Source organism: Plectropomus leopardus, chromosome 24 (genome assembly GCF_026936395.1).
Source record: "Plectropomus leopardus strain MGB_pleo_1.0 chromosome 24, ASM2693639v1, whole genome shotgun sequence".
In the NCBI taxonomy this organism is placed as follows: domain Eukaryota; kingdom Metazoa; phylum Chordata; class Actinopteri; order Perciformes; family Serranidae; genus Plectropomus; species Plectropomus leopardus.
Genome location: NC_142199.1, coordinates 10,955,683 through 10,983,035, shown reverse-complemented (window position 1 = coordinate 10,983,035; position 27,353 = coordinate 10,955,683). Strand labels below are relative to the sequence as shown.

The 27,353-nt window shown below is 31.0% G+C and overlaps 1 protein-coding gene and 1 long non-coding RNA gene across 2 annotated transcripts; both read right to left on the bottom strand.

Moving 5' to 3' along the window:
- Positions 1-3,113: 3,113 nt before the first annotated feature.
- Positions 3,114-21,215, bottom strand: LOC148185496 (uncharacterized). Its single transcript, XR_015775855.1, has 6 exons — positions 21,098-21,215; positions 20,894-20,971; positions 12,289-20,452; positions 5,412-8,879; positions 4,676-4,763; positions 3,114-4,033 (listed from the first exon to the last, which is right to left on the bottom strand). It is a non-coding gene; the product is annotated as an uncharacterized LOC148185496 (long non-coding RNA).
- Positions 21,216-22,812: 1,597 nt separating this feature from the next.
- On the bottom strand, positions 22,813-26,547 carry atp5pf (ATP synthase peripheral stalk subunit F6). The gene is made up of 4 exons (XM_042513234.2): positions 26,390-26,547; positions 24,635-24,804; positions 23,741-23,865; positions 22,813-22,918 (listed from the first exon to the last, which is right to left on the bottom strand). The coding sequence occupies exons 2-4, from the start codon at positions 24,802-24,804 to the stop codon at positions 22,890-22,892; spliced, it is 324 nt and encodes a 107-aa protein (XP_042369168.1). The 5' UTR covers positions 26,390-26,547; the 3' UTR covers positions 22,813-22,889.
- Between the last annotated feature and the right edge of the window lie 806 nt (positions 26,548-27,353).

Sequence of the window (27,353 nt, the reverse complement as noted above, 5' to 3'; positions counted from 1 at the left end):
TACTCATTTACTCAATTACTTATTTACTCGATTATTTATTTACATAATTACTTATTTACTTAATTACTTATTTACTTAATTACTTTACTTAATTACTTATTTACTCAATTACTTATTTACTCGATTACTTATTTATATAATTACCTATTTATTTATTTAATTACTTATTTACTCGATTACTTATTTACTTAATTACTTATTTAATTAATTACTTATCTACTAAAGTACTTATTTACTCGATTTCTTATTTACTCGATTACTTATTTACTCGATTACTTATTTACTTAATTACTTTATTTAATTACTCATTTACTCAATTACTTATTTACTCGATTATTTATTTACATAATTACTTATTTACTTAATTACTTATTTACTTAATTACTTTACTTAACTACTTATTTACTCAATTACTTATTTACTCGATTACTTATTTATATAATTACCTATTTATTTAATTACTTTTTTACTCGATTACTTTTTACTCGATTACTTATTTATATAATTACTTATTTACTCAATTACTTATTTACTCAATTACTTATTTACTCAATTACTTATTTATTAAAGTACTTAATTACTCAATTACTTATTTACTCGATTACTTATTTACTCAATTACTTATGTACTCGATTACTTATTTACATAATTACTTATTTACTTAATTACTTATTTACTTAATTACTTTACTTAATTACTTATTTACTCAATTACTTATTTACTCGATTACTTATTTATATAATTACCTATTTATTTAATTACTTATTTACTCGATTACTTATTCATTTATTACTTATTTACTCAATTACTTATTTATTTAATTACTTATTTACTCAATTACTTATTTACTCGATTACTTATTTATATAATTACCTATTTATTTATTTATTTAATTACTTATTTACTCGATTACTTATTTACTTAATTACTTATTTAATTAATTACTTATCTACTAAATTACTTATTTACTCGATTTCTTATTTACTCAATTACTTATTTACTCGATTACTTATTTACTTAATTACTTTATTTAATTACTTATTTACTCAATTACTTATTTACTCGATTACTTATTTACATAATTACTTATTTACTTAATTACTTATTTACTTAATTACTTTACTTAATTACTTATTTACTCAATTACTTATTTACTCGATTACTTATTTATATAATTACCTATTTATTTAATTACTTATTTACTCGATTACTTATTCATTTAATTACTTATTTACTCAATTACTTATTTACTCGATTACTTATTTACTTAATTACTTTATTTACTCGATTACTTATTTACTCGATTACTTATTTATATAATTATTTATTTAATTACTTATTTACTCAATTACTTATTTACTCGATTACTTATTTACTTAATTACTTTATTTAATTACTTATTTGCTCAATTACTTATTTACTTAATTACTTATTTACTCAATTACTTATTTTATTTAAGTACTTAATTACTCAATTACTTATTTACTCGATTACTTATTTTATTTAAGTACTTAATTACTCAATTACTTATTTACTCGATTACTTATTTACTCGATTACTTAATTACTTATTTAATTAATTACTTATTTAATTACTTATCTACTAAATTACTTATTTACTCGATTTCTTATTTACTCCATTACTTATTTACTCGATTAATTATTTACTCAATTACTTATTTACTTGATTACTTATTTACTAATTACTTTATTTAATTACTTATTTACTCGATTACTTATTTATATAATTACCTATTTATTTAATCACTTATTTACTCGATTACTTATTTATTTAATTACTTATCTACTAAATTACTTATTTACTCGATACCTTATTTACTTAATTACTTATTTATTTAATTACTTACTTATTTAATTACTTATTAACTCAATTACTTATTTACTCGTACTACTTATTTACTCAAGTACTACGTACTTGAACTCTCTGCACCAATCCTCCCGGCACTTCAGGTGTTTTCCAAGTTCCATTTCTGTCGTCATAGAATAGAATGTTGTCCAGAAATACATAAAAATGTCATCCTATTCATCGAACTTGGCGAAAAAATGTCATCCAAAGACAAACAAAAATGCCGTACACTCTCATGTCATCCCACACTACACAATTTTCTTTTTTTTGGGTCGTGTCAAAAAATGGCTAAAAAAAACAACATATTACAACTTGGAGCGACACGTCATAGTATACAATGTCGAGAAAAAAGGGAATTCATACACAGAAACACACTAGAAAATAATCAGATATTTGAGAGACAAACAGGAAATGTGCTCTAAAAAGTGCTCTAAAAAGACAAACACATGGGGCTTGTGAGTGCCAACGTGCAACTTTGGACTTGTTGGGATGGTTGTTAGTTTGTCCTAAATGTAGACTATAAAGCAAAAGGAGAAGCACACAGTTGAATGAAAGGAGTGGAGGTGTGGTGTAAAGAAAAAGAAACTCCCACTTGGGCTGGATTGTTGCTGGCAGGTCCTGGTTGAGATGACAGAAGTTTTAGAGTGAGTATTTGATTAGTATTGCACGGTAACAAAACATAAAAAACAAGACAAATGTTCTTTGGTGCTTTTGATCGTAACCTGGAATAAAATTAAATCCAAGATATAGTTTTTGAAATATTTGTAAAATATGTTAACTCAGTTACCCATTCATTAGGTAAATCCAGTTTAATGTAATGCAGTGTTTTGGTTTTGAATTGTATTTAGAGAGATGTTGACTCAACTCAGTGTATTAACCTGTGATGCTGTTGAATTTCATTATTGAGGTATTTAATGTTTTGTACACCCTATTCTTATCAATAACAGGGAAAAAACCCTACCGCCTACAGCCAACAACATACATTTGATGAATACATTTAAATATAAGACTTTTAGGTTTACCTCGTAAACTGGTGACTGAGTTTATATTTACCACTTCCTTCACAGTTCCCGTACAGAGTCAGCGTCAGATAACTTTTCCATAGGAAGATTCACCATGTAAACACCTCGACATCTGATGCCACGCTCACCTGATGTTTCTTCTGTTTTTCAGTGTTTGACCAATAAGATCTTGTGACATATGAGGAAGTGGTCAAAGTGCCATCATACAAAAGGAAAACACTGGTGTTGCTTGGTGAGTAGACACATTTATTTTTGTCAGGCAGAGTCACCTAGGTGTAAGAGATTTAAAGATATCCCCTATCTGTCTTTATACACAGAGCTCAAGGAGACATCTTTAACTCTCAAATGTCATAGAATTAGCCAGTCTTGAAAAAGTAATTGTGTTGTGTTATGTCATAACATAGTTGTCAAAAAGGTCATAGTATGCCATGCACACTTGTGTTTAAAAAAAAAAAAAAAAAAAGTCTAGTATAGCATGCCATCAAGCAGTCAACGGATGATATGCTTTAAAATTGTGATAGGATAGTATAACATAAAATAGTCAAAGTATAATATGCAATAAAAAGTCATAGTATATGTCAAAAAAAGTCAAAATTTAATATGCCATATTGAAGCCATAGTATGCCATAAAAGAGCAATTAAATCACATGATAGAAATCCATAAAATAGTCACAAAAAAGCTCTCCAAAAGTCATCAGTATACCATAAATACTTTACAATTAATATGCCATAAAAAAGTAATTTTAAAAAGTCACTGAATAGTATGCTGTAAACTAGTTATAGGAAAAAATGCTATAAGAAAGTCAAATAGTATTCTGTAAACAAGCCAAAAAAGTTCTAAAGAAAAAGTGCAGCATGCCATATCGTAGTCCTTAATAACTAACCCCAACACACAATTTTTAAAAAGGCCCAAAAGATCCAAGTATTGCAATAAAACAGTAAATTAGTATGCTGTACACTGCTCAAAACGCAATTTATTAAAAAAAAGGCCTAAGAAGTCCAAGTACAGCATATTGTAAAATAGTCACTAATAACTCATGGTTCAGCGTGAGCCTCATACAGGATGAAGCCTCCACAACAGCTGGGGTTGTATTCTGACTGGCTGCCTCTTCGCTGCTCGTCATCCTCCCCCCTGTGTGGCTGTCCTGTAAATTAAAAACAAACAAAAAGCCATAAGAAAATCATAAGTATATAAATCACAGTATGCCATAAAACAAGTATTGCATGCCATTAAAGTTATTGAAAGAAATTAGTGGATAGTATGCCATAAAACAGAATAATATTATGCCACAAAACATTCAAAAACTAACATACTAGAACGACGTAATTTTTCAAAAGTCATAGGATAGTATGCTTTAAACTTGTCAATTTAATTTAAAAAGCCATAAAAGAACCGATAAAAAGTCAGAGTGTAGCATACCATAAAATAGTCATTCAAACAATCATAGGATAATACATAAAACAGCCAGAATTATAATATGCTATAAAAAAAGAGGTCAGAGGATAGTATTCGGTAAACCAAAAAACTGAAGTAAAAAAGCCCTAAAAAGTCCAAGTGTAGCATGTCATAAAAAAACATGCAAAAAAAAAATAAAAAAAAATTATAGCTTACAATAAAAAAGTCTAAGTATAATATGAAAAAAATAATACTAATATGAAAGAATTCATTTGATAGTTTGCCATGAAATAGTCATAACAGAAGCCGTATGATAGTTAAAGTATAGTTTAACATATAATAAACAGATCATTAAGAAAGCCACATGATAGTCGGGCGACCTCTTACTGACATGGTTCACGTGAGCGTCATCCAGGACGAAGCCTCCACAACAGCTGGGGTTGTATTCTGACTGGCTGCCTCTTCGCTGTGTGGCTGTCCTGTAAATTAAAAACAAACAAAAAGCCATAAAAAAAATCATAAGTATATAAATCACAGTATGCCATAAAACATTCAAAGCATAAAGCTTAGTATGTGATAAAAGTCCAAGTATTGCATGCCATTAAAGTTATTGAAAGAAATTAGTGGATAGTATGCCATAAAACAGAATAATATTATGCCACAAAACATTCAAAAACTAACATACTAGAACGACGTAATTTTTCAAAAGTCATAGGATAGTATGCTTTAAACTTGTCAATTTAATTTAAAAAGCCATAAAAGAACCGATAAAAAGTCAGAGTGTAGCATACCATAAAATAGTCATTCAAACAATCATAGGATAATACATAAAACAGCCAGAATTATAATATGCTGTAAACCAAAAAACTGAAGTAAAATAGCCCTAAAAAGTCCAAGTGTAGCATGTCATAAAAAACACGCCAAAAAAAAAAAAAATCAAATTATAGCTTACAATAAAAAAGTCTAAGTATAACATGAAAAAAATAATACTAATATGAAAGAATTCATTTGATAGTTTGCCATGAAATAGTCATAACAGAAGCTGTATGATAGTTAAAGTATAGTTTAACATATAATAAACAGATCATTAAGAAAGCCACATGATAGTCGGGCGACCTCTTACTCACATGGTTCAGGTGAGCGTCATCCAGGACGAAGCCTCCACAGCAGCTGGGGTTGTATTCTGACTGGCTGCCTCTTCGCTGCTCGTCATCCTCCCCCCTGTGCGGCTGTCCTGTAAAACACAAAGAAACAAACACAGAAACAAAGAACCAAAGAAACAACCCCCTCCCCCCACAATACTATTTTCTGAAGTCATGCCAGTATGACATTAATCAGTCAAAAGACACAGTTGTCAAAAAGTCATAAAAAAAGCCATAAAAATAATTTAAAGTACTGTGTGCTATAAAACAGTCAAAGTATTATATACTTTTCCAAACAAAAACTAGTAAAAGTGAAAAAACACCCAGAAAAAATACAAAACATGCTATCAAAATGTCACAGAACAGTTTGCTGTAAACTAGAAAAAATAGAAGCGTCATAAAAATCACAAAAAATCAAAGCATAGCATGCTATGCTTTGATTTATTCTTTCACTAGTAAAGCATTAAGCAGTTATTTATTTTAAAAAAATGAAAAAGGATTGTATGCCACAAAACTACAGAAGAATATTACGTAAAAAAAAAGTTAATGGAGGGTATGCTAAAAGTACTGCTGTAAACTAGTAAAAAAGTGAAAAAAGCCCTTAAACGTCTGCGTACTGCTGGCCATAAAATAGTCATTTAAAAAAGTTCAAGTATAGCATGTAATGAACGAGTTAAAGGAAAGATGCTGTAAAAAGTCACATAATACTTTGCTAAAACTATACTAGACCAAATACAGGAGCATCATTATAAAGCCAGTCAATAGTCATAAACAACGTCATAGGATAGTGCACCATAAAACAGTCAAAGTGTAATATGCTCAAAACGTTTTTTTTTTTTTTTTAAATTGTAGAACATTATGTTGTAAACCAGTACAAAAATGAAAAAAGTCCTACAAGTCCAGGTATTGGCTAAAAAAGTTATTATAAAAGTCATAGCACTTATTCTTTCACTAGTTAAGCATGCCATTAAAGAGTTAAAAAACAAAACCAAATTGTATTCTCTATCTTTATCTGAGCAGCAGTGGATGACTCAGAACATGGAAGATGGCTTAATATTAATGATGTCACCCTTTTTTTTTTCTTTTTAAAAAATCAAACATTGAGTATTCAGTTCATTCTCTGTTTGACTTCATTTTATCAATTTGGGGGATTTTCAGGCTAAAAATTAAACATAAATAAATCATCAAGTTATTGCTTTGTTTGTCTGTAGTTTTTTGTATTATTATTGTTTGTTTGTGTTTTTTGCTTGGTTTTGTTTGTATTTTTTGTTAGTTTTGTTAGTATTTTGCACAGTTGTGTTTGTATTTTTTTGTTTTTTGATTGTGTTTATTTTTTTTGCAGTTGTATTGATATGTTTTTGCATGGTTATGTTTGTATTTTTTTCACAGTTTTGTTCGCATTTTTTGCATATTTTGCATGGCTGTATTTGTACTTTTGTTCGGTTTTGTTTGTATTTTTTGTTTGGTTTTGTGTGTATTTTGTGCTTGGTTTTGTGTCTATTTTGTGTTTGGTTTTGTTTGTATTTTTTGTTTGGTTTTATTTGTATTTTTTGTTTGGTTTTGTTTGTATTTTGTGCTTGGTTTTGTTTGTATTTTTTGTTTGGTTTTGTTTGTATTTTTTGTTTGGTTTGTTGTATGTAGTGTCTGTTATAAATGAAAACCCCCATAAAGATATTTTTTAGAAACTGTCATTAAAATAATTCATAGGACAGTATGCTGTCAAAGAACAGTATGCCATGAAATACTCAAAGTTTGATATGCAATAAAAAGGTAATTGACAATACTAACTGACGGGATATTTCTGTAAACTAGTGAAAGAATAATATATCATAAAAAGTCACAATATAATGGCCATAAACAGTAAAATAGTATGCTCTAAACTGGTCAAACAAGTTTAAAAAAGGCTATTAAACATCCAAAAAGTTTAAAAAGTAGAGTATACCATAAAATAGTCATTAACAAAGTCATTGGATAGTATGTCATTAAACAGTCAAAGTTTAATACGCCTTTAAAAAAGTAGTCAGGTGATGGTATGTTGTTAACTAGTAAAAAAGTGATTTAGAAAATAATTTGATAGTATGGCCAAAACCAGCAGGATAATCTGCCATAAAAAGTCATCGGAGGGTATGCCATAAAATACTCAAAGATTAATATGCCATAAAAAGGTAATTTTAAATTAGGATGCTGTGAACCAGTCAAAGTGTAATGCACCATTAACCAGTCAAAAGATAGTATGCTGTAAACTGGTCAAAAAATCTTTTTAAAAAGCCATAAAACAGTCCTAAAAAGTAAAAGTATAGCATGCCATAAAACAGTCATTATAAAAGGTCTTAGGACAATATGCCATTATAGAAAAGCATACTATAAAATACACAAACGTTTAATGAGCAATAAAATGGTATCTTTAAAAAAAATCATTGGACAGTACGCTGTAAACTAGCCAAAGAATAATATGCCATTAAAAAGTAAAACAGTGTACTATATACGGGTCAAAAAAGGTAAAAGTAGCCATAATAAAGTAAAGCATGCTATAAAATAGTTATTTAAACAGTCATAGGGCTGTATTTTATAAAAATGTCATAGTATAATGTGCCATAAAATAGAAAAAAAATGTGTTGTTAACTGCTTAAAACGTTTTTAAAAAAAGGCATAAAACATCCTAACAAGTTCAAAGAGTACAGTATGCCATAAAATAGTCATTCACAAAGTCATTGGACAGTATGTCATTAAAAAGTCAAAGTTAAATATGTTTAAAAAAAAAAAAAAAAAAGCTCTAAAAGTCCAAGTACTGCATTCCACGAACTAGTTAAGTGTTATATGCTATCAAAACGTTATAGGAATGTTTGCTGTAAACTAAATTAGACAAAAATAGAAGCTTCATAAAAAGCCAAAAACATCAAAAATACCATGTCAACAAACACTTATTTTAATAATAATTTGATAGTATGCCATAAAAGAGAATAATATTATGTTATAAAAAGTAAATAAAGAGTATGCCATAAAATACTCAAAGATTAATTTGCCATAAAAAGGGAATTTGTAAGTCATAGGATAGTATGCTGTGAACCAGTCAAAGGATAACGCAGCTTTAACAAGTCAAAAGATAGTATGCTGTACACTGGTCAAAAAAGTTTTATAAAAAGTCACGAATAAGTCCTAAAAAGTCATAGGATAATACGACATCACTGTCATTTAAATAGTAATGGAATAGTATACCATAAAAAGAAGTGAAATATTCAGTTTGAAAGAATGCTATTGGATATTAGCTATAAACTAATTGAAGTATAATATGCAATAAACAGATCATTAAGAAAGCCACATGATAGTCGGGCGACCTCTTACTCACATGGTTCAGGTGAGCGTCATCCAGGACGAAGCCTCCACAACAGCTGGGGTTGTATTCTGACTGGCTGCCTCTTCGCTGCTCGTCATCCTCCCCCCTGTGCGGCTGTCCTGTAAAACACAAAGAAACAAACACAGAAACAAAGTAACAAAGAAACAACCCCCTCCCCCCACAATACTATTTTCTGAAGTCATGCCAGTATGACATTAATCAGTCAAACAACACAGTTGTCAAAAAGTCAGAAAAAAGCCATACAAATAATTTAAAGTACTGTATGCTATAAAACAGTCAAAATATAATATACTTTTACAAAAAAAGTTATAGGAAAGTATGTCAGAAACTAGTGAAAACGTGAAAAACACCTAAAAGAAGTATTGGATTCCATGTAGTAGTTAACTATGATGTGCTATCAAAATGTCACAGAACAGTTTGCTGTAAACTAGACAAAACAGAAGCATCATAAAAAGGCAAATAAGAAAAAGCATAGCATGGCATTAAGCAGTTATTTATAGAAAAAGAAAAAAAAGAATAGTATGCCACAAAACTGCAAAGGAATACTGTGCAACAACTGTCATCAGAGGGTATGCTATAAAATGCTGCTGTAAACTAGTCCAAAAAATTCATAGGATAGTTTTGCCATGAAGCAGTGAAAGATTATCATGCTATAACAAAGTAATTTAAAAAAGTCATAGGACAGTTTTCTGTAACTAGTCAGTGTATAATCTGCTGTATAAAGTAATCTGAGAGTATGTCATTACACAGTTGAGGGATAGTTTATCTAATCTGGTCAAAAAAAGTTTCAAAAACATACAAAAAGCAAGAACAAAGTTCAGTTTGCTGTAAACTAGTCAAAGTGTACTATGATATTAAACAGTCAAAATATAGTAGTAAACTGGTCAAAAAGTGAGAAAAAAAGCCATCAAAATAATAAAAAGTACTGTATGCTATAAAACGGTCAAAGTATAACACGTTTACAAAAATGTAGTATTAGATTATGAGCTAGTTAAGGATAACATGCTGTCAAAAAGTCACAGAGTAGTTTGCTCTAAACTAGACAAAACACGAGCATCATAAAAAAGCCCAAAAAGTCAAAGCATAGCATGCCATTAAGCAGTTATTTAAAAAAAAAAAGGATAGTACGCCACAAAACTACAGAAGAATATCATGCAAAAAATAAGTTAATGGAGGGTATGCTAAAAATACTGCTGTAAACTAGTAAAAAAAGTGATAAAAGCCCTTAAAAGTCTGCGTACTGCTGGCCATAAAATAGTCATTTAAAAAAGTCCAAGTACAGCATGCAATGAACGAGTTAAAGTATTAGACCAAAAACAGAAGCATCATTAAAAAACCCAAAAGGTCAAAGCATAGCATGCCATTAAAGAGTTAAAAAACAAAACCAAATTGTATTCTCTATCTTTATCTGAGCAGCAGTGGATGACTCAGAACATGGAAGATGGCTTAATATTAATGATGTCACCCTTTTTTTTTCCTTTTAAAAAAATCAAACATTGAGTATTCAGTTCATTCTCTGTTTGACTTCATTTTAACAATTTGGGGGATTTTCAGGCTAAATATTAAACATAAATAAAATTTTTATTATTTCTTCATTTGTCTGTATTTTTTTTGTATTATTATTATTTCTTTCTTTGTTTCAGTATTTGTACTGTTTGTGTTTTTGTTTGGTTCATAGTATTTTGCATGGTTGTGTTTGTATTTTTTGATTTGCTTGTGTTTGTATTTTATTCAAGGTTCTGTTGGTAGTTTATGTGTGGTTTATTGTGCATTTTATGCTTGGTTTTGTTTGTAATTTTTGTTTAGTTTTGTTTGTATTTTTTGTTTGGTTTTGTTTGTATTTTTTGTTTGGTTTTGTTTGTAATTTTTGTTTAGTTTTGTTTGTATTTTTTGTTTGGTTTTGTTTGTATTTTTTGTTTGGTTTTGTGTGTATTTTGTGTTTGGTTTTGTGTGTATTTTGTGCTTGGTTTAGTTAGTATTTTTTGTTTGGTTTTGTTTGTATTTTGTGCTTGGTTTTGTTTGTATTTTTTGTTTGGTTTGTTGTATGTTTTGTTTGGCTGTGTTTGGTTTTGCTTTTCCATTTTGTGGTGTGCTATGTTTGCTGTCAGGACTATTTTGTATGTATGTAGTGTCTGTTATAAATGAAAACCCCCATAAAGATATTTTTTAGAAACTGTCATTAAAATAATTCATAGGACAGTATGCTGTCAAAGAACAGTATGCCATGAAATACTCAAAGTTTGATATGCAATAAAAAGGTAATTGACAATACTAACTGACGGGATATTTCTGTAAACTAGTGAAAGAATAATACATCATAAAAAGTCACAATATAATGGCCATAAACAGTACAATAGTATGTTCTACACTGGTCAAAAAAGTTTAGAGAACAAAGCTACACCCTAAAAAGTTTAAAAAGTAGAGTACACCATAAAATAGTCATTAACAAAGTCAAAATATAGCATGCCATAAAACAATCATTATAAAAGGTCTTAGGACAATATGCCATCACAGAAAAGCATACTATAAAACACATAAACGTTTAATCAGCAATAAAATGGTATTCTTTTAAAAAAAAAAAATCAAAAATCAAACTAGCCAAAGAATGTCATTAAAAAGTAAAACAGTGTGCTATATACGGGTCAAAAAGGTAAAAGATTTTTAAAAAGCCATAATAAAGTATAGCATGCTATAAAATAGTGATTTAAACAGTCATAGGGCTGTATTTTAGAAAAATGTCATAGTACAATGTGCCATAAAATAGACTAAAATGATGTTGTAAACTGCTCAAAAAGTTTTTAAAAAAAGGTATAAAACATCCAAGCAAGTTTAAAGAGTACAGTATGCCATAAAATAGTCATTCACAAAGTCATTGGACAGTATGTCATTAAACAGTCAAAGTTAAACATGTTAAAAAAAAAAAAAAAAAAAAAAAAAAAAGCCGTGGGATATTATATCGTCAACTAGTAAAAAAGTTTTAAAAAAGGCACTAAAAAAGTCCAAGTACTGTATTCCATGAACTAGTTAAGTGTTATATGCTATCAAAACATCATAGAAATGTTTGCTGTAAACTAAACTAGACAAAAATAGAAGCTTCATAAAAAGCCAAAAACATCAAAAAAACACCATGCCAACAAACACTTATTTTAATAATAATTTGATAGTATGCCATAAAAGAGAATAATATTATGTTATAAAAAGTAAATGAAGAGTATGCAATAAAATACTCAAAGATTAATTTGCCATAAAAAGGGAATTTGTAAGTCATAGGATAGTATGCTGTGAACCAGTCAAAGGATAACGCAGCTTTAACAAGTCAAAAGATAGTATGCTGTACACTGGTCAAAAAAGTTTTATAAAAAGCCATAAAAAAGTCCAAAAATGTCCAAAAATAGTCACTAAAGAAGTCATAGGATAGTATGTAATCACAGTCATTTAAAAAGTAATTGAATAGTATAAACAGATCATTAAGACAGCCACATGATAGTCGGGCGACCTCTTATTGACATGGTTCAGGTGAGCGTCATCCAGGACGAAGCCTCCACAACAGCTGGGGTTGTATTCTGACTGGCTGCCTCTTCGCTGCTCGTCATCCTCCCCCCTGTGCGGCTGTCCTGTAAAACACAAAGAAACAAACACAGAAACAAAGAACCAAAGAACCAAAGAAACAACCCCCTCCCCCCACAATACTATTTTCTGAAGTCATGCCAGTATGACATTAATCAGTCAAACGACACAGTTGTCAAAAAGTCATAAAAAAAGCCATAAAAATAATTTAAAGTACTGTGTGCTATAAAACAGTCAAAATATAATATACTTTTACAAAAAAAGTTATAGGAAAGTATGTCGGAAACTAGTGAAAACGTGAAAAACACCTAAAAGAAGTATTGGATTCCATGTAGTAGTTAACTATGATGTGCTATCAAAATGTCACAGAACAGTTTGCTGTAAACTAGACAAAACAGAAGCATCATAAAAAGGCAAATAAGAAAAAGCATAGCATGGCATTAAGCAGTTATTTATAGAAAAAGAAAAAAAAGGATAGTATGCCACAAAACTGCAAAGGAATACTGTGCAACAACTGTCATCAGAGGGTATGCTATAAAATGCTGCTGTAAACTAGTAAAAAAGTGAAAAAAGCCCTTAAAAAGTCCAAGTACTACTGGCATAATAGTCATTAGAAAAGTCACAGAATAGCCATAACAACAGTCAAAGTGTAATATGCTAGAAAAAACATGTATACTGTAAACTAGTCCGAAAAATTCATAGGATAGTTTTGCCATGAAGCAGTGAAAGAATATCATGCTATAACAAAGTAATTTAAAAAAGTCATAGGACAGTTTTCTGTAACTAGTCAGTGTATAATCTGCCGTATAAAGTAATCTGAGAGTATGTCATTACACAGTTGAGGGATAGTTTATTTAATCTGGTCAAAAAAAGTTTCAAAAACATACAAAAAGCAAGAACAAAGTTCAGTTTGCTGTAAACTAGTCAAAGTGTACTATGATATTAAACTGTCAAAAGATAGTAGTAAACTGGTCAAAAAGTAAGAAAAAAAGCCATCAAAATGATAAAAAGTACTGTATGCTATAAAACGGTCAAAGTATAACACGTTTACAAAAATGTAGTATTAGATTATGAGCTAGTTAAGGATAACATGCTGTCAAAAAGTCACAGAGTAGTTTGCTCTAAACTAGACAAAACACAAGCATCATAAAAGAGCCCAAAAAGTCAAAGCATAGCATGCCATTAAGCAGTTATTTAAAAAAAATAAATAAAAAAGGATAGTATGCCACAAAACTACAGAAGAATATTATGCAAAAAAACAAAAAGTTAATGGAGGGTATGGTCAAAAATACTGCTGTAAACTAGTAAAAAAGTGAAAAAAGCCCTTAAAAGTCTGCGTACTGCTGGCCATAAAATAGTCATTTAAAAAAGTCCAAGTACAGCATGCAATGAACGAGTTAAAGGAAAGGATGCGATAAAAAGTCATATAAACTAGACCAAAAACAGAAGCATCATTAAAAAAGCCCATTTGGTCAAAGCATAGCATGCCATTAAAGAGTTAAAAAACAAAACCAAATTGTATTCTCTATCTTTATCTGAGCAGCAGTGGATGACTCAGAACATGGAAGATGGCTTAATATTAATGATGTCACCCTTTTTTTTTCTTTTTAAAAAATCAAACATTGAGTATTCAGTTCATTCTCTGTTTGACTTCATTTTAACAATTTGGGGGATTTTCAGGCTAAAAATTAAACATAAATAAATCATCAACTTATTGCTTTGTTTGTCTGTGTTTTGTTTGTATTATTATTATTATTTATTATTTTTTGTCTGTAGTTTTTTGTATTATTTTTATTATTATTATTATTATTATTGCTTTTTTTTTTAAACTATTTGCACTGTATTTTTGTTTGGTTCATATTACTTTGCATGGTTGTGTTTGTATTTTGTGTTTGGTTTTGTTTGTATTTTGTGTTTGGTTTTGTTAGTATTTTTTGTTTGGTTTTGTTAGTATTTTTTGTTTGGTTTTGTTTGTGTTTTTTGTTTGGTTTTGTTTGTGTTTTTTGTTTGGTTTTGTTTGTATTTTGTGTTTGGTTTTGTTTGTATTTTTTGTTTGGTTTTGTTTGTATTTTTTGTTTGGTTTTGTTTGTATTTTGTGTTTGGTTTTGTTTGTATTTTGTGTTTGGTTTTGTTTGTATTTTTTGTTTGGTTTTGTTTGTATTTTTTGTTTGGTTTGTTGTATGTAGTGTCTGTTATAAATGAAAACCCCCATAAAGATATTTTTTAGAAACCGTCATTAAAATAATTCATAGGACAGTATGCTGTCAAAGAACAGTATGCCATGAAATACTCAAAGTTTGATTTGCAATAAAAAGGTAATTGACAATACTAACTGACGGGATATTTCTGTAAACTAGTGAAAGAATAATACATCATAAAAAGTCACAATATAATGGCCATAAACAGTAAAATAGTATGTTGTTTACTGCTCAAAAATGTTTAGAGAACAAAGCTACACCCTAAAAAGTTTAAAAAGTAGAGTACACCATAAAATAGTCATTAACAAAGTCAAAATATAGCATGCCATAAAACAATCATTATAAAAGGTCTTAGGACAATATGCCATCATAGAAAAGCATACTATAAAATACATAAACGTTTAATAAGCAATAAAATGGTATTCTTTTAAAAAAAAAAAATCAAAAATCAAACTAGCCAAAGAATGTCATTAAAAAGTAAAATAGTGTGCTATATACGGGTCAAAAAGGTAAAAGATTTTTAAAAAGCCATAATAAAGTACAGCATGCTCTAAAATAGTTATTTAAACAGTCATAGGACTATATATCATAAAAATGTCATAGCATAATGTTCCATAAAATAGAAAAAAAGGTATAAAACATCCTAACAAGTTCAAAGAGTACAGTATGCCATAAAATAGTCATTCACAAAGTCATTGGACAGTATTTCATTAAATAGTCAAAGTTAAATGTGTTTTTTTTTAAAAAAAGCCGTGGGATATTATATTGTTTAGGTTTAAAAAAGCCCTAAAAGTCCAAGTACTGTATTCCATGAACTAGTTAAGTGTTATATGCTATGAAACAGTCAAAGAAATGTTTGCTGTAAACTAAACTAGACAAAAATAGAAGCTTCATAAAAAGCCAAAAACATCAAAAAAACACCATGCCAACAAACACTTATTTTAATAATAATTTGATAGTATGCCATAAAAGAGAATAATATTATGTTATAAAAAGTAAATGAAGAGTATGCCATAAAATACTCAAAGATTAATTTGCCATAAAAAGGGAATTTGTAAGTCATAGGATAGTATGCTGTGAACCAGTCAAAGGATAACGCGGCTTTAACAAGTCAAAAGAAAGTATGCTGTACACTGGTCAAAAAAGTTTTGTAAAAAGCCATAAAAAAAGTCCAAAAATGTCCAAAAATAGTCACTAAAGAAGTCATAGGACAGTATGCTGTGAACCAGTCTAAAACACTAGTTAAAGTATAATATGCAATAAACAGATCATTAAGAAAGCCACATGATAGTCGGGCGACCTCTTACTCACATGGTTCAGGTGAGCGTCATCCAGGACGAAGCCTCCACAACAGCTGGGGTTGTATTCTGACTGGCTGCCTCTTCGCTGCTCGTCATCCTCCCCCCTGTGCGGCTGTCCTGTAAAACACAAAGAAACAAACACAGAAACAAAGAACCAAAGAAACAACCCCCTCCCCCCACAATACTATTTTCTGAAGTCATGCCAGTATGACATTAATCAGTCAAACGACACAGTTGTCAAAAAGTCATAAAAAAAGCCATAAAAATAATTTAAAGTACTGTGTGCTATAAAACAGTCAAAATATAATATACTTTTACAAAAAAAGTTATAGGAAAGTATGTCGGAAACTAGTGAAAACGTGAAAAACACCTAAAAGAAGTATTGGATTCCATGTAGTAGTTAACTATGATGTGCTATCAAAATGTCACAGAACAGTTTGCTGTAAACTAGACAAAACAGAAGCATCATAAAAAGGCAAATAAGAAAAAGCATAGCATGGCATTAAGCAGTTATTTATAGAAAAAGAAAAGGATAGTATGCCACAAAACTGCAAAGGAATACTGTGCAACAACTGTCATCAGAGGGTATGCTATAAAATGCTGCTGTAAACTAGTAAAAAAAATTCATAGGATAGTTTTGCCATGAAGCAGTGAAAGAATATCATGCTATAACAAAGTAATTTAAAAAAGTCATAGGACAGTTTTCTGTAACTAGTCAGTGTATAATCTGCCGTATAAAGTAATCTGAGCGTATGTCATTACACAGTTGAGGGATAGTTTATTTAATCTGGTCAAAAAAAGTTTCAAAAACATACAAAAAGCAAGAACAAAGTTCAGTTTGCTGTAAACTAGTCAAAGTGTACTATGATATTAAACAGTCAAAAGATAGTAGTAAACTGGTCAAAAAGTAAAAAAAAAAAGCCATCAAAATAATAAAAAGTACTGTATGCTATATTAAAAAGTACTGTATGCTATAAAACGGCCAAAGTATAACACGTTTACAAAAAATGTAGTATTAGATTATGAACTAGTTAAGGATAACATGCTGTCAAAAAGTCACAGATTAGTTTATTAGTTAATGGAGGGTATGCTAAAAATACTGCTGTAAACTAGTAAAAAAGTGAAAAAAGCCCTTAAAAGTCTGCGTACTGCTGGCCATAAAATAGTCATTTAAAAAAGTCCAAGTACAGCATGCAATGAACGAGTTAAAGGAAAGGATGCGATAAAAAGTCATATAAACTAGACCAAAAACAGAAGCATCATTAAAAAAAGCCCATTTGGTCAAAGCATAGCATGCCATTAAAGAGTTAAAAAACAAAACCAAATTGTATTCTCTATCTTTATCTGAGCAGCAGTGGATGACTCAGAACATGGAAGATGGCTTAATATTAATGATGTCACCCTTTTTTTTTCTTTTTAAAAAATCAAACATTGAGTATTCAGTTCATTCTCTGTTTGACTTCATTTTAACAATTTGGGGGATTTTCAGGCTAAAAATTAAATATAAATAAATTATCAACTTATTGCTTTGTTTGTCTGTGTTTTGTTTGTATTGTTATTTTTTATTACTATTTCTATTATTACTATTATTATTACTTTGTTTCACTATTTGTACTGTTTGTATTTCTGTTTGGTTCATATTACTTTGCATGGTTGTGTTTGTATTTTTTGATTTTTTTGGATGTGTTTGTAGTTTCTTTTTGCTTGGTTGTGTTTGGTTTTTTTTTTCTCTTGGTTTTGTGTTTGGTTTTTGCATGGTTGTTTTGGTAGTTTTTGTGTGGTTTTGCATGTATTTTGTGCTCGGTTTTGTTTGTATTTTGTGCATGGTTTTGTTAGTATTTTGTGCTTGGTTTTGTTAGTATTTTGTGCATGGTTTTGTTAGTATTTTGTGCTTGGTTTTGTTAGTATTTTGTGCTTGGTTTTGTTAGTATTTTGAGCTCAGTTTTGTGTGTATTTGTGTTTGGTTTTGTTTGTATTTTTTGTTTGGTTGTGTTAGTATTTTATTGCATGGTTGTTTTTGTATTTTTTTGCATGGTTATGTTTGCATTATGTAGTGTCTGTTATAATTGAAAACCCCAAAAAGATATTTTTTAGAAACTGTCATTAAAATAATTCATAGGACAGTATGCTGTCAAAGAACAGTATGCCATGAAATACTCAAAGTTTGATATGCAATAAAAAGGTAATTGACAATACTAACTGACGGGATATTTCTGTAAACTAGTGAAAGAATAATACATCATAAAAAGTCACAATATAATGGCCATAAACAGTCAAATAGTATGCTCTAAACTGGCCAGGAAAGTGAAAAAAAAAAACAAAAGCTATAAAACATCCTGAAAAGTTTAAAAAGTAGAGTATACCATAAAATAGTCATTAACAAAGTCAGTGGATAGTTTGTCATTTAAGAGTCACAGTTAGATACGCCTTTAAAAAAAGAAGTCGTGGGATAGTATGTTGTAAACTAGTAAAATAATGACAAAAAAACCCTCAGATTAATATACCATAAAAAGGTAATTTTAAAAGTTAGTATCGCATGCCATAAAACAGTCATTATAAAAGTCTTAGGATAATATGCCATCATAGGAAAGCATACTATAAAATACACAAAGTTTAATAAGCAATACAAGGGTATTTAAAAAAAAAAAAATCATTGGCTGATATGCTGTAAACTAGTCAATGAATAATTTGCCATTGAAAAGTCAAAAAGTATGCTATATATAGATCAAAAAAGGAAAAAAGACTTTTAAAAAAGTCATAGTATAATGTGCCATAAAACAGGAAAATATGTTGTAAACTGATCAAAAAGTTAAAGTTTAAAAAAAAAAGCCATAAAACATCCTAAAAGGTTTAAAGAGTACAGCATGCCATAAAATATTCATTAACAAAGTCACTGGTTATTATGTCATTAAACAGTCAAAGTTACGTAATACATATACTTAAGTGCTGTTCTTTTGTACAAATTTGAGGTACTTCACTTTGCTTCACTTGAGTATTTTTCAGACCATATTAAACTTTTACTCCACATTTCAGAGGTAAATATTGTTTTGATAAAAAAACTATTTTTTTTGTTTATTTTTAATAATTTTGAGGTTCCTCCTATTTTTATAGTTTTCTTTTTTGATGTTTTTTTTGGGTGGAGGCCTATATTTTATAATTTAAACCCTTTGGGGATGTTTTTTTCATGTTTTAAAACAATTTGGGTGCTCATAATTTTGAGTTTTGGAGTGTTTACTTCTGTAATAATTTTGAGGTTTTGGAATAGTTTTGACAGAGTTTGTTAGTTCTTTTCCTGTTTTTCATTTTTTTAGTTTTTCTGGTACTTTTGCAATTGGTCTTTTTTATATTTTATAACTGTGAGCATTGTTTTCTATCTAAATAAACAAAAGTTTAATAATTTGTTTAAGATTCCTCTGCACTGGCTACTTTTATTTGTACTGATACAAAAGTATATTTTCTTGATTATACTAACTTACTTTCACTTAAGTGTTTTTTTCCTCATAATTTTGAGTTTTTGAGTGTTTACTTTTGTAATCATTTTGAGGTTTTGGTATAATTTTGAAGGGGTTAGTTTGTTCTTTTCCTGTTTGTTTTTTTTAATTTGACTTTTGTTATTTTATTTTTTTCTGATATAATATTATATATCATACATTGTTATGGCGTTCTCATATTATAATATTGAGGGTTTTTTCTGATCAGGTGAGGGGGAAAGGTTTTTTTTTTTTTCTATATCTACACAGCAAAACATTACATTACATTTACATTTTACTTTGTCATTGCAATTTTCTAACACTTTTGATTGAAAATACAGCAATAATTTCTGTTTCTTTTCCAATTTTTGGCTGTGATAAATGATGATAAAAGTAGTGTAATGTAACTTAGTATATTAACTGGAGTACAAGCTTATTAGATCCAGGGCTTTTTTATAAAATATTTAGGGACTGTTTGTTACTTATGAGTGAGAAGGGGCTGGTGCAAAAAGGGAGAGGCATGTGAAATAATTTTTTAAGCTCAGGGGTGGGAGTTAGGTACATGCTGAATTAGGCAAGGGGTATACAACTTTAAATGGTTGTATTTTGTATTTATTTTACCTCAGAAAATGTCCAAGTTACACCATTTATCTTAACCAGTAACTGTAAAAACAGAAAATATTGTCTGATTTTCGGTCCTTGGACACATCATGTGCAATAAAAGCTTCCATCAGAAGCAGACATACCCAAATGTGACCATAAAATGATATTTTAACAAAATCACTTAATTCTACGTCTTATTTATAATTTGGTCAAATATAAAACGTTAGAACAAACCTATCAGCATGCACAACAAGAGTTAAAAATCCAAGATTTTAGTCTTTAATTTTTAAGTTTTCAAAACCAAATAACTAATTTATGGTGGAATGTCAAAAGGAAACAAACAAGAAAACCCGAATACATAAATGAAATAAAACAAAACATTGAAGTCACCCCACTCCTCGGATTAATTCAGAACAGTCCCTTTATCCATTTTTTTTCCTTTGGTGGGACTTGTTTAAGGTGGCTAAAATGTGTTTTGTCTCTGGTCCTATCCACAGCACTACATTGTAACCTCCATGTCAGACTCCAGGCCCTTTAAATAAAATGTGCATTTCAATGTGGTATTGCTACTTTTAATCAATTAACAGATGTCAGTACTTTTTCCATCAGTCTTGTCCTGTTATTATTGCCATCCAGAGAAACAGTGAAATAAGGTTTTGAAAAAATCCTCCCCGCAGACTCAACATGCCGCCATGTGCTGTGTTAACTGCAGCTTGGCTGCACAATCTCTAAAACTCGAGGCAGCAGGTCAGATGGAAACGTAGCCTTTCTGACGCTATTTTTGGCCTTCAAATATTAATCCTGGAGAGGCTTACATGCATTTCAAACCTTTGCATAATACCGAACAATGAGGAGTGATTCACAGACACAGCAACTTTCAGATGTAGGTCAGCCAACATGTAACCGACTGTCATTTATCGTTGGCGAATTTCAGATATCTGCACTTTAAGTCATTCAGAAACAGGTAGCTCACCTTGTGCACGCTGAATGCCGGCACTGAAGCGGAAACACGGCTAGCTTGCACAGCGGGCCTCATGCTAAACGTCGGCACCTGCGGGAGAGCAATCGTGGCAATCAACCGATTATTTTTTACATAAAATCACTTCAGATTGTGTCACATTTGATTTACATATCGGTTAGACTCAATTTCAAACAAAAACAGCCATAAATGATTCACTTTTTTCGAAGTTTTTACTCAAACATTTCCTCTCCGCCTGCAGCGTCTCCACTCACGATTCAGCTGTGCAGTGTGACGTCATCGCGGCTGCGCAGTGTGACGCCATCGCGGCTGCGCATGATTGCCAATCATTGATTGGTGGAAAACTGCCGAGCCCAAAATCAACTCGTGAACAAATCTGAATGCGTTAACTTTCTGAAATCTGAGCAAATATTTTTGATTTCTTTAAAAATCTCGGGAGGAGAAAGTGACAAATTACTTCACAAGACATGGCAATAAAAAAAGGAACATTTCAGGAAAACAAACAAATGTAACAAGAACACTTCCTGGAAATAAACACCAAAAAAGGGGAAAATAACATTATGAAAATGATCTGAAAAGAGAGAAATATTTGTTTAGTTATACTTTTTTTTTCAAATTTAGATATGACACTACTACTACTACTACTACTACTACTACTACTAATAATAATAATAATAATAATAATAACGATAATGAAATAATCATTTTCTGGTCATTTTCCGTTAATCTTTCATTTCTGTTGTAATAATCCTACCCTCTTGTTTTTAAAACCAACTCAATAATAATAATAATAATAATAATAATAGCACTGGAACAGTAAAATCATTTCAAATATATAATTGTGATCACTTTAAACATAGTTCCCTGTACATTTTCCCCTTGCTTTTCAAAAAATAGTTCTTTAGAGGCGTCCCATGTACAGAGGCTGTTTCCTTGCTGCAGTGGCTGCAGGTTTGATTCTGGCCTCAGCCCTTTGCTGGATGTCATTCCTTCTCTTTCACTCCTTCACGCCTCAACTGTCCCATCAAATGAAGGCAAAAACACCCCCAAAATTTAAAAAAAAAAAATAATTCTTTTTATTTGCTAATTTCTTGCAAATTGTGGAATATTTCTCATCAAGTTGCTCATTGCCTTGTTCTATGTTTTTGAAAGAAGTCAAACAAATTTGTTTCGTTTTCAAAGGGTCGGACAGCTTGTGATGGGCATCTGGAAACTGATGTTGACTTCAAAGGGTTGTTAACTGAAAATAATGTAAGATACTTTTAACCAAATTGCTAAAAATGGTTGCATTGTTTAATTTAATGAGTTGTTTTAAGCAGATACATCAAAACCTGACATAAAGTTGTAGTTATTGTGCAGCTACGTTTAGGCACCAAACCCACTTGGTTATGGTTTGGAAAATATCATATTTTGGTGGCACAATCACAGTTCAGACTGCTGCCATGTCTGTAAAAAAGTAAAACAATTTTTTGTGGCACTGTCCTCGCAGTAAAAACAGCTACAGTTAATTAAAAAATACTCAATTTGGTAGCTCAGATGTCATGTAAAACACAGCACTGACTCCACGAAATAACCCGTTTTGTTGTTTGTTGGTCTCAAACAGTGGTTTGTAGCTTGGGGGTTGTCTCACCTCGATGTCACGGCATCCACCATCACCTCCACCTCATGATGACAAATCCAGCTGATAACTTACATCACTTAAGAAATGTCCATATGTTACAAAACATACAAATGTGTTCATGGTTTTCATAAATGAACAATGGCAACATTTTCTTCTGGCCACCAAGTTAGTGCCTATCAAGTTTCAGGGCAATATATAATATTTTCAATCATATCAACATTTGAACAGTTCATTTAAATAACTGTATAATAATTCATCATTACGCAGAGTGAGGCAGCTTAAAAGACAACAATCATGGTTCAATCCACTCTCTTTTTATTAAATACAACAGATTTTTGACATGTAGGAGATTTACAACATGGACAGCGTTCACTTGGCTCCTTCATCGAACTTGGGCTCTGGAAAAAAAAAAGAGAGAACAATTAGTCATGATACCCCGTAAATGCAATTTTCTGATTTTTGAAATGAGCAGAGGTGGAAAATATAAAAAAATAAAACAAAATTTTTATCACATAAACATTATATTTTAAAACTCTTCTTTTTTTTCTGCAAAAATCTTAATTTGTAAATTAACTCAGGTGTTCAGATAAACGTAATGAAGTAAACAGTACAAAATGTTCCTCTTAATTGTTGTGGAGTAAAAGTATAAGTCTACACAAAGACATCAACATTTAGAAACTGGCTAGACATCATATAGTGAAGCTAAAAACAAAAGCTTCCTGAACCAGTTTCAAACAGCACGAGAAAGTGTCTTTATCTATGTGCTATATATAGACGCAGACAAAGCCCCAAATCACAGTGTGTCTCTCAAGTGGCAAAGGAATAAATATTTATGAGGGGGAACTGTTAAATTGCGTGAAAGCAAAAAAAATCTCTGAAAGTAGTGGCATTAAAAACAGTTATGCCATAATAAGCACATCTAATTGTCATTCCAGTGCTGGAGCCGACCCAAAGTCACGACTTTTCTTTTACAGAAGACAGATTTGAATGCACGCTGTCTTTTTTGGATCAATGACGAAACAGGCTGTCTGGGTCACTTTGTCCTTCAAAACTCCTCCTCATATCAGAGAACTGGGGTCAACGTTCAGACCTCCGCTTGTTATATAAAAATGACATAATTGAAAATGTGTGAGATTGATTTATTCTTACCACTTTTAAGGCAACACATTCGCTTTTCTTTATAATCACAGAACAAAATGTAAACAAAAGCCCAAACTAACCTGTGAATTTGATATCAGGAAACTTGGCGAGGTCCCCTCCGCCATATAGCCTCTGCAGTTTGGTCACCTCCTCGGACAGGTTCTTCTGGTACGCAGGTCCTGCGTCCACAACGCCACCAGACATCCTGGGAGAGCCACGACAAGTTTGTGAGGTTAGATATACTTTATTGCCCCACATGTAAATTTGTTTTGGACTTAAAGCTGCTGCGTCATACAACATCGACACAAACATATTGTAATACATACAAACACTTGAACTTCCTTGCTGAAATTCATTAATTCCATAAAAAATAAAAGCAATAATTCCACTTAAAAACCAGATAAATTAAGGCTACATAAAATGAGTAAAGCCACAAATTAGCAGTTTCATACAGTTATCTAGTAGTAATCAAGTAGACACTTCTATTTTAGTGCATACTGAAGACGCCACAAAGTACCTTTTGTCATTTTTCAAGGGTATTTAAAGTTTTTCACCAGAATCTCTGAGCTTCTATCTGCTAGCTTCAATCTGGACTCTAATCATCCATATTTGAATGCTCTTCAATAACTTTATATATATATATACCTTTAATAATTTTATTTAAATACTGCACTTTTGCACATTGACATTTTTTACACTACATAGTATTTATTACTTTTGGATTTTTTCTTGTGGAAAATTATAAACGTGATTTTATGTTATGTGTGGCTGTGTGAGGTTAACCAACAATGAAATGCCGTAACAAATGTAATTTCCTGTGAAGATTTAATTAAGTACCTATCTATCTATCCACCTATCTATCTATCTATCTATCTATCTATCTATCTATCTATCTATCTATATCTGATCTAAACATGATGTCTGGAAAAAGCATGGACATTTCATTTTGCAGCAGTTGAGCATCATCCACTGACTTGCTCTTGGTGTTGTAGTCCCGGATCTTGTCCAGGAACAGTTTCTGGACTGGGTCGAGCTCCTTAGCCTTGTTGAAGAGCACCGCAGAGATGCCGATGTTCCTGCGCAGGGTCAGACCCACGGCAGAGCGCAGCAGGGAGGACAGCTGGAATAACCGGTGAAGTGCCATCTGATGGGACAAAGTAACTTGTTTTTATACTGACATTAGGCTGTGATCTTGTCTTCAGTAGGAAATGCATAACCTGAATTTAGCAGGACATGTCTGCCAAAAAAAACCAGCATGAAGGCTGGAAACTTCCTCTTGTATAAAAGATATCATGCTTTGCCATTTTGTTTTTAACTCGAATCCAGCCGATTCAAAACACAGTATATGTATCGTATATATGCCATGATGGAATGAAACTAAATACATTTAGTCAAGCAGGGTTCCTACAGCTTAAAGCCAGTTAGATTTAAGACTTTTTTAAATGCCGCTAAAAATTAAGTTTAAGATCAATTTACTAATAACCAAAATTGAACAAGGACAATTTTATTTTGCCTACATGTCTAGTGTAACAAAAACATGACTTTTTTATCTGATGAAAAATTTAAGACCATTTACGTCAAAAGTAAATAACTCTTTTTAGGGTGGAGCACATGGAAGACAATGAATACATTATATTATGATAAAGGTGTTTATTTGGATTACCAACTGAAGTGGGAAATACCTGACATTGACATTGACACTGGCCTGTCTTCTGGATGATTTTGTATTACTCAATCTGCACGTGAGATTCAACTCCTTGCATTCCCATAATGACATATTTAAAAAAAACTGTTCAGAAAAAAAAGCCAAATACAATTAACAATTAGCCAAACCAATTATTTTGACATTTTACAATGCAACTTCGGAAAAAATCTTCATAAAATTCGACTTCCTATATCTCAGCAGTTTCAAGACTTTTGAAAGGTTAATTTCAGTCAATTTAATACCAATTAAGGCCTTATTTTTCCATGAATTAATTCTATTTCTTTTAAGACCTTTTAAGAATTCATGGGAAGCCTGTTACGTTTTGTAGCGAAATAGTCATTTGAGGTACTTTACTTGAGTCGTTGTACTTTGACTCCACTACAATATAGAAATATTGAATATTGGGAAACATAGTACTTTTTGTTTAACTACATCTGACAGCTTTAATTACTTTTTGTACACTTTCAATACTTTCAGAGTGTGTTCCTGGTTGCAAATACTTACTTTTACTGAAGAACCATTTACAATGTATGACTTTTTCATGTATCAGAGTATTTCCACAGGATTGTTTTGGTACTTTTACTTAAGTAAAGGATGTGAACAATTCTTTAATCACAGCAGTAGCAAACTTAAACAGCGCGAGCTGCATTTACAGTTAGCATGTTAGCTCAACGTTAGCTGAATGACATTGACTTAGCTACATGATTGACAAGTGCGACATTATAGGCAACATCCGTAAGACTAACTAAACAGTAGACTTACATTATTAAAGTCACAATGAAGCTGTATAAAGTCACATTAACTCTATTAAGTGTTTACTTCCTTCATCTATCAATACACCTGCTAATGCTAACACGCTATACTAGCTTTAGCTGACGCGACGCAGCTTTTTAACAGCGATCCAGCGGCTCATGCTACCGCTGCACGCGCTCGGTATATTTAGATGTATGTATGTATGTACAGTTATCACAGCTGTAGTACGGTATCGTGTTTTATGGCGTTTAATTTAAAGCTCAGTACTCACCTTGGGTTTGACACCACAGAGTACAGAATCCAAATGTGGAGGACCGCGGTGGATTGTGGGACTGTTTTGGTGAAAGGAGGGGTTCGCGGACCTCAAAGTTGCGCTCAGGTTGCGCAGCGCTGCGCATGATCAGGCCGACCTCAGACTGCAGGGCTGACCTCACGTGACAGCGGAGCTATAATGTAACGCTGACACAGTACTTACTGCTATTCTGTGAAATTCCACCTTAATTCAGTTTAGGATTTGCGTTAAAATGAGACTATTGTTTCACCCCCAAAAAAGTTAAATTATTAGAAAGAAAATAAAAAACGTCATAAACTCAACATTATAAAAAATAGAAAATAACACCCCCCAAAAACGCCTCAAACTTAAAATGATCAAATAAATGCATATCTAAATGCATAAATAAATATTTAAATAAATAAATTCTTGAATAAATAAATAACACGTAAACAGAACACCAAAATTATTTAAAAATACAGGAAAAAAAATCATAAACTCAACTTTATTTAAAAAAAAACCCAAACAAACAAAAAACAGACACCCCTGTTGGGTAGTTTAATTTAAAGCCATGCATATTTTATTCATTTTTATTTCTTTTTAGAGAATTGTAGAGGAGTAAAAAAGTATATATTCTTCTGAAATGCATATGCCTCGATGTGGAAAGTAGCAGAATTTGGATATACTCATGGTCCCAATTTTGCACTTAACTGTACTGAGAAAATGCATTTGCTACCAAGGATCAGGTCAAATCCCATTTAGTCCATAATGGCTGAATTTTAAAAAAAAATAAGTGGGGAGTCCTGAGAAAGTCAAAGCATTTTATTTCTAGTGTTCACTCTTAAATATTAAACTGTAATTTGGGGACTGAACTCTTGCTCTCATTCACTGAGCTAAAGCCATCTGTCAACCCTTCTCTGATTCTACATGCCTGTCAGCAGGAAATGCACCTGAAAGATTAATG

What these genes read in the sequence shown, in the direction of transcription:
- atp5pf (XM_042513234.2), bottom strand. Translation starts at nt 24,804, where the DNA reads ATGGCACTTCACCGGTTATTCCAGCTGTCCTCCCTGCTGCGCTCTGCC. An exon ending in GACTACAACACCAAGAGCAA is followed by an intron (nt 23,866 to 24,634) that starts GTCAGTGGATGA and finishes TGGCTCTCCCAG; the next exon opens with GATGTCTGGTGGCGTTGTGG. An exon ending in TCCTGATATCAAATTCACAG is followed by an intron (nt 22,919 to 23,740) that starts GTTAGTTTGGGC and finishes TTTTTTTTCCAG; the next exon opens with AGCCCAAGTTCGATGAAGGA.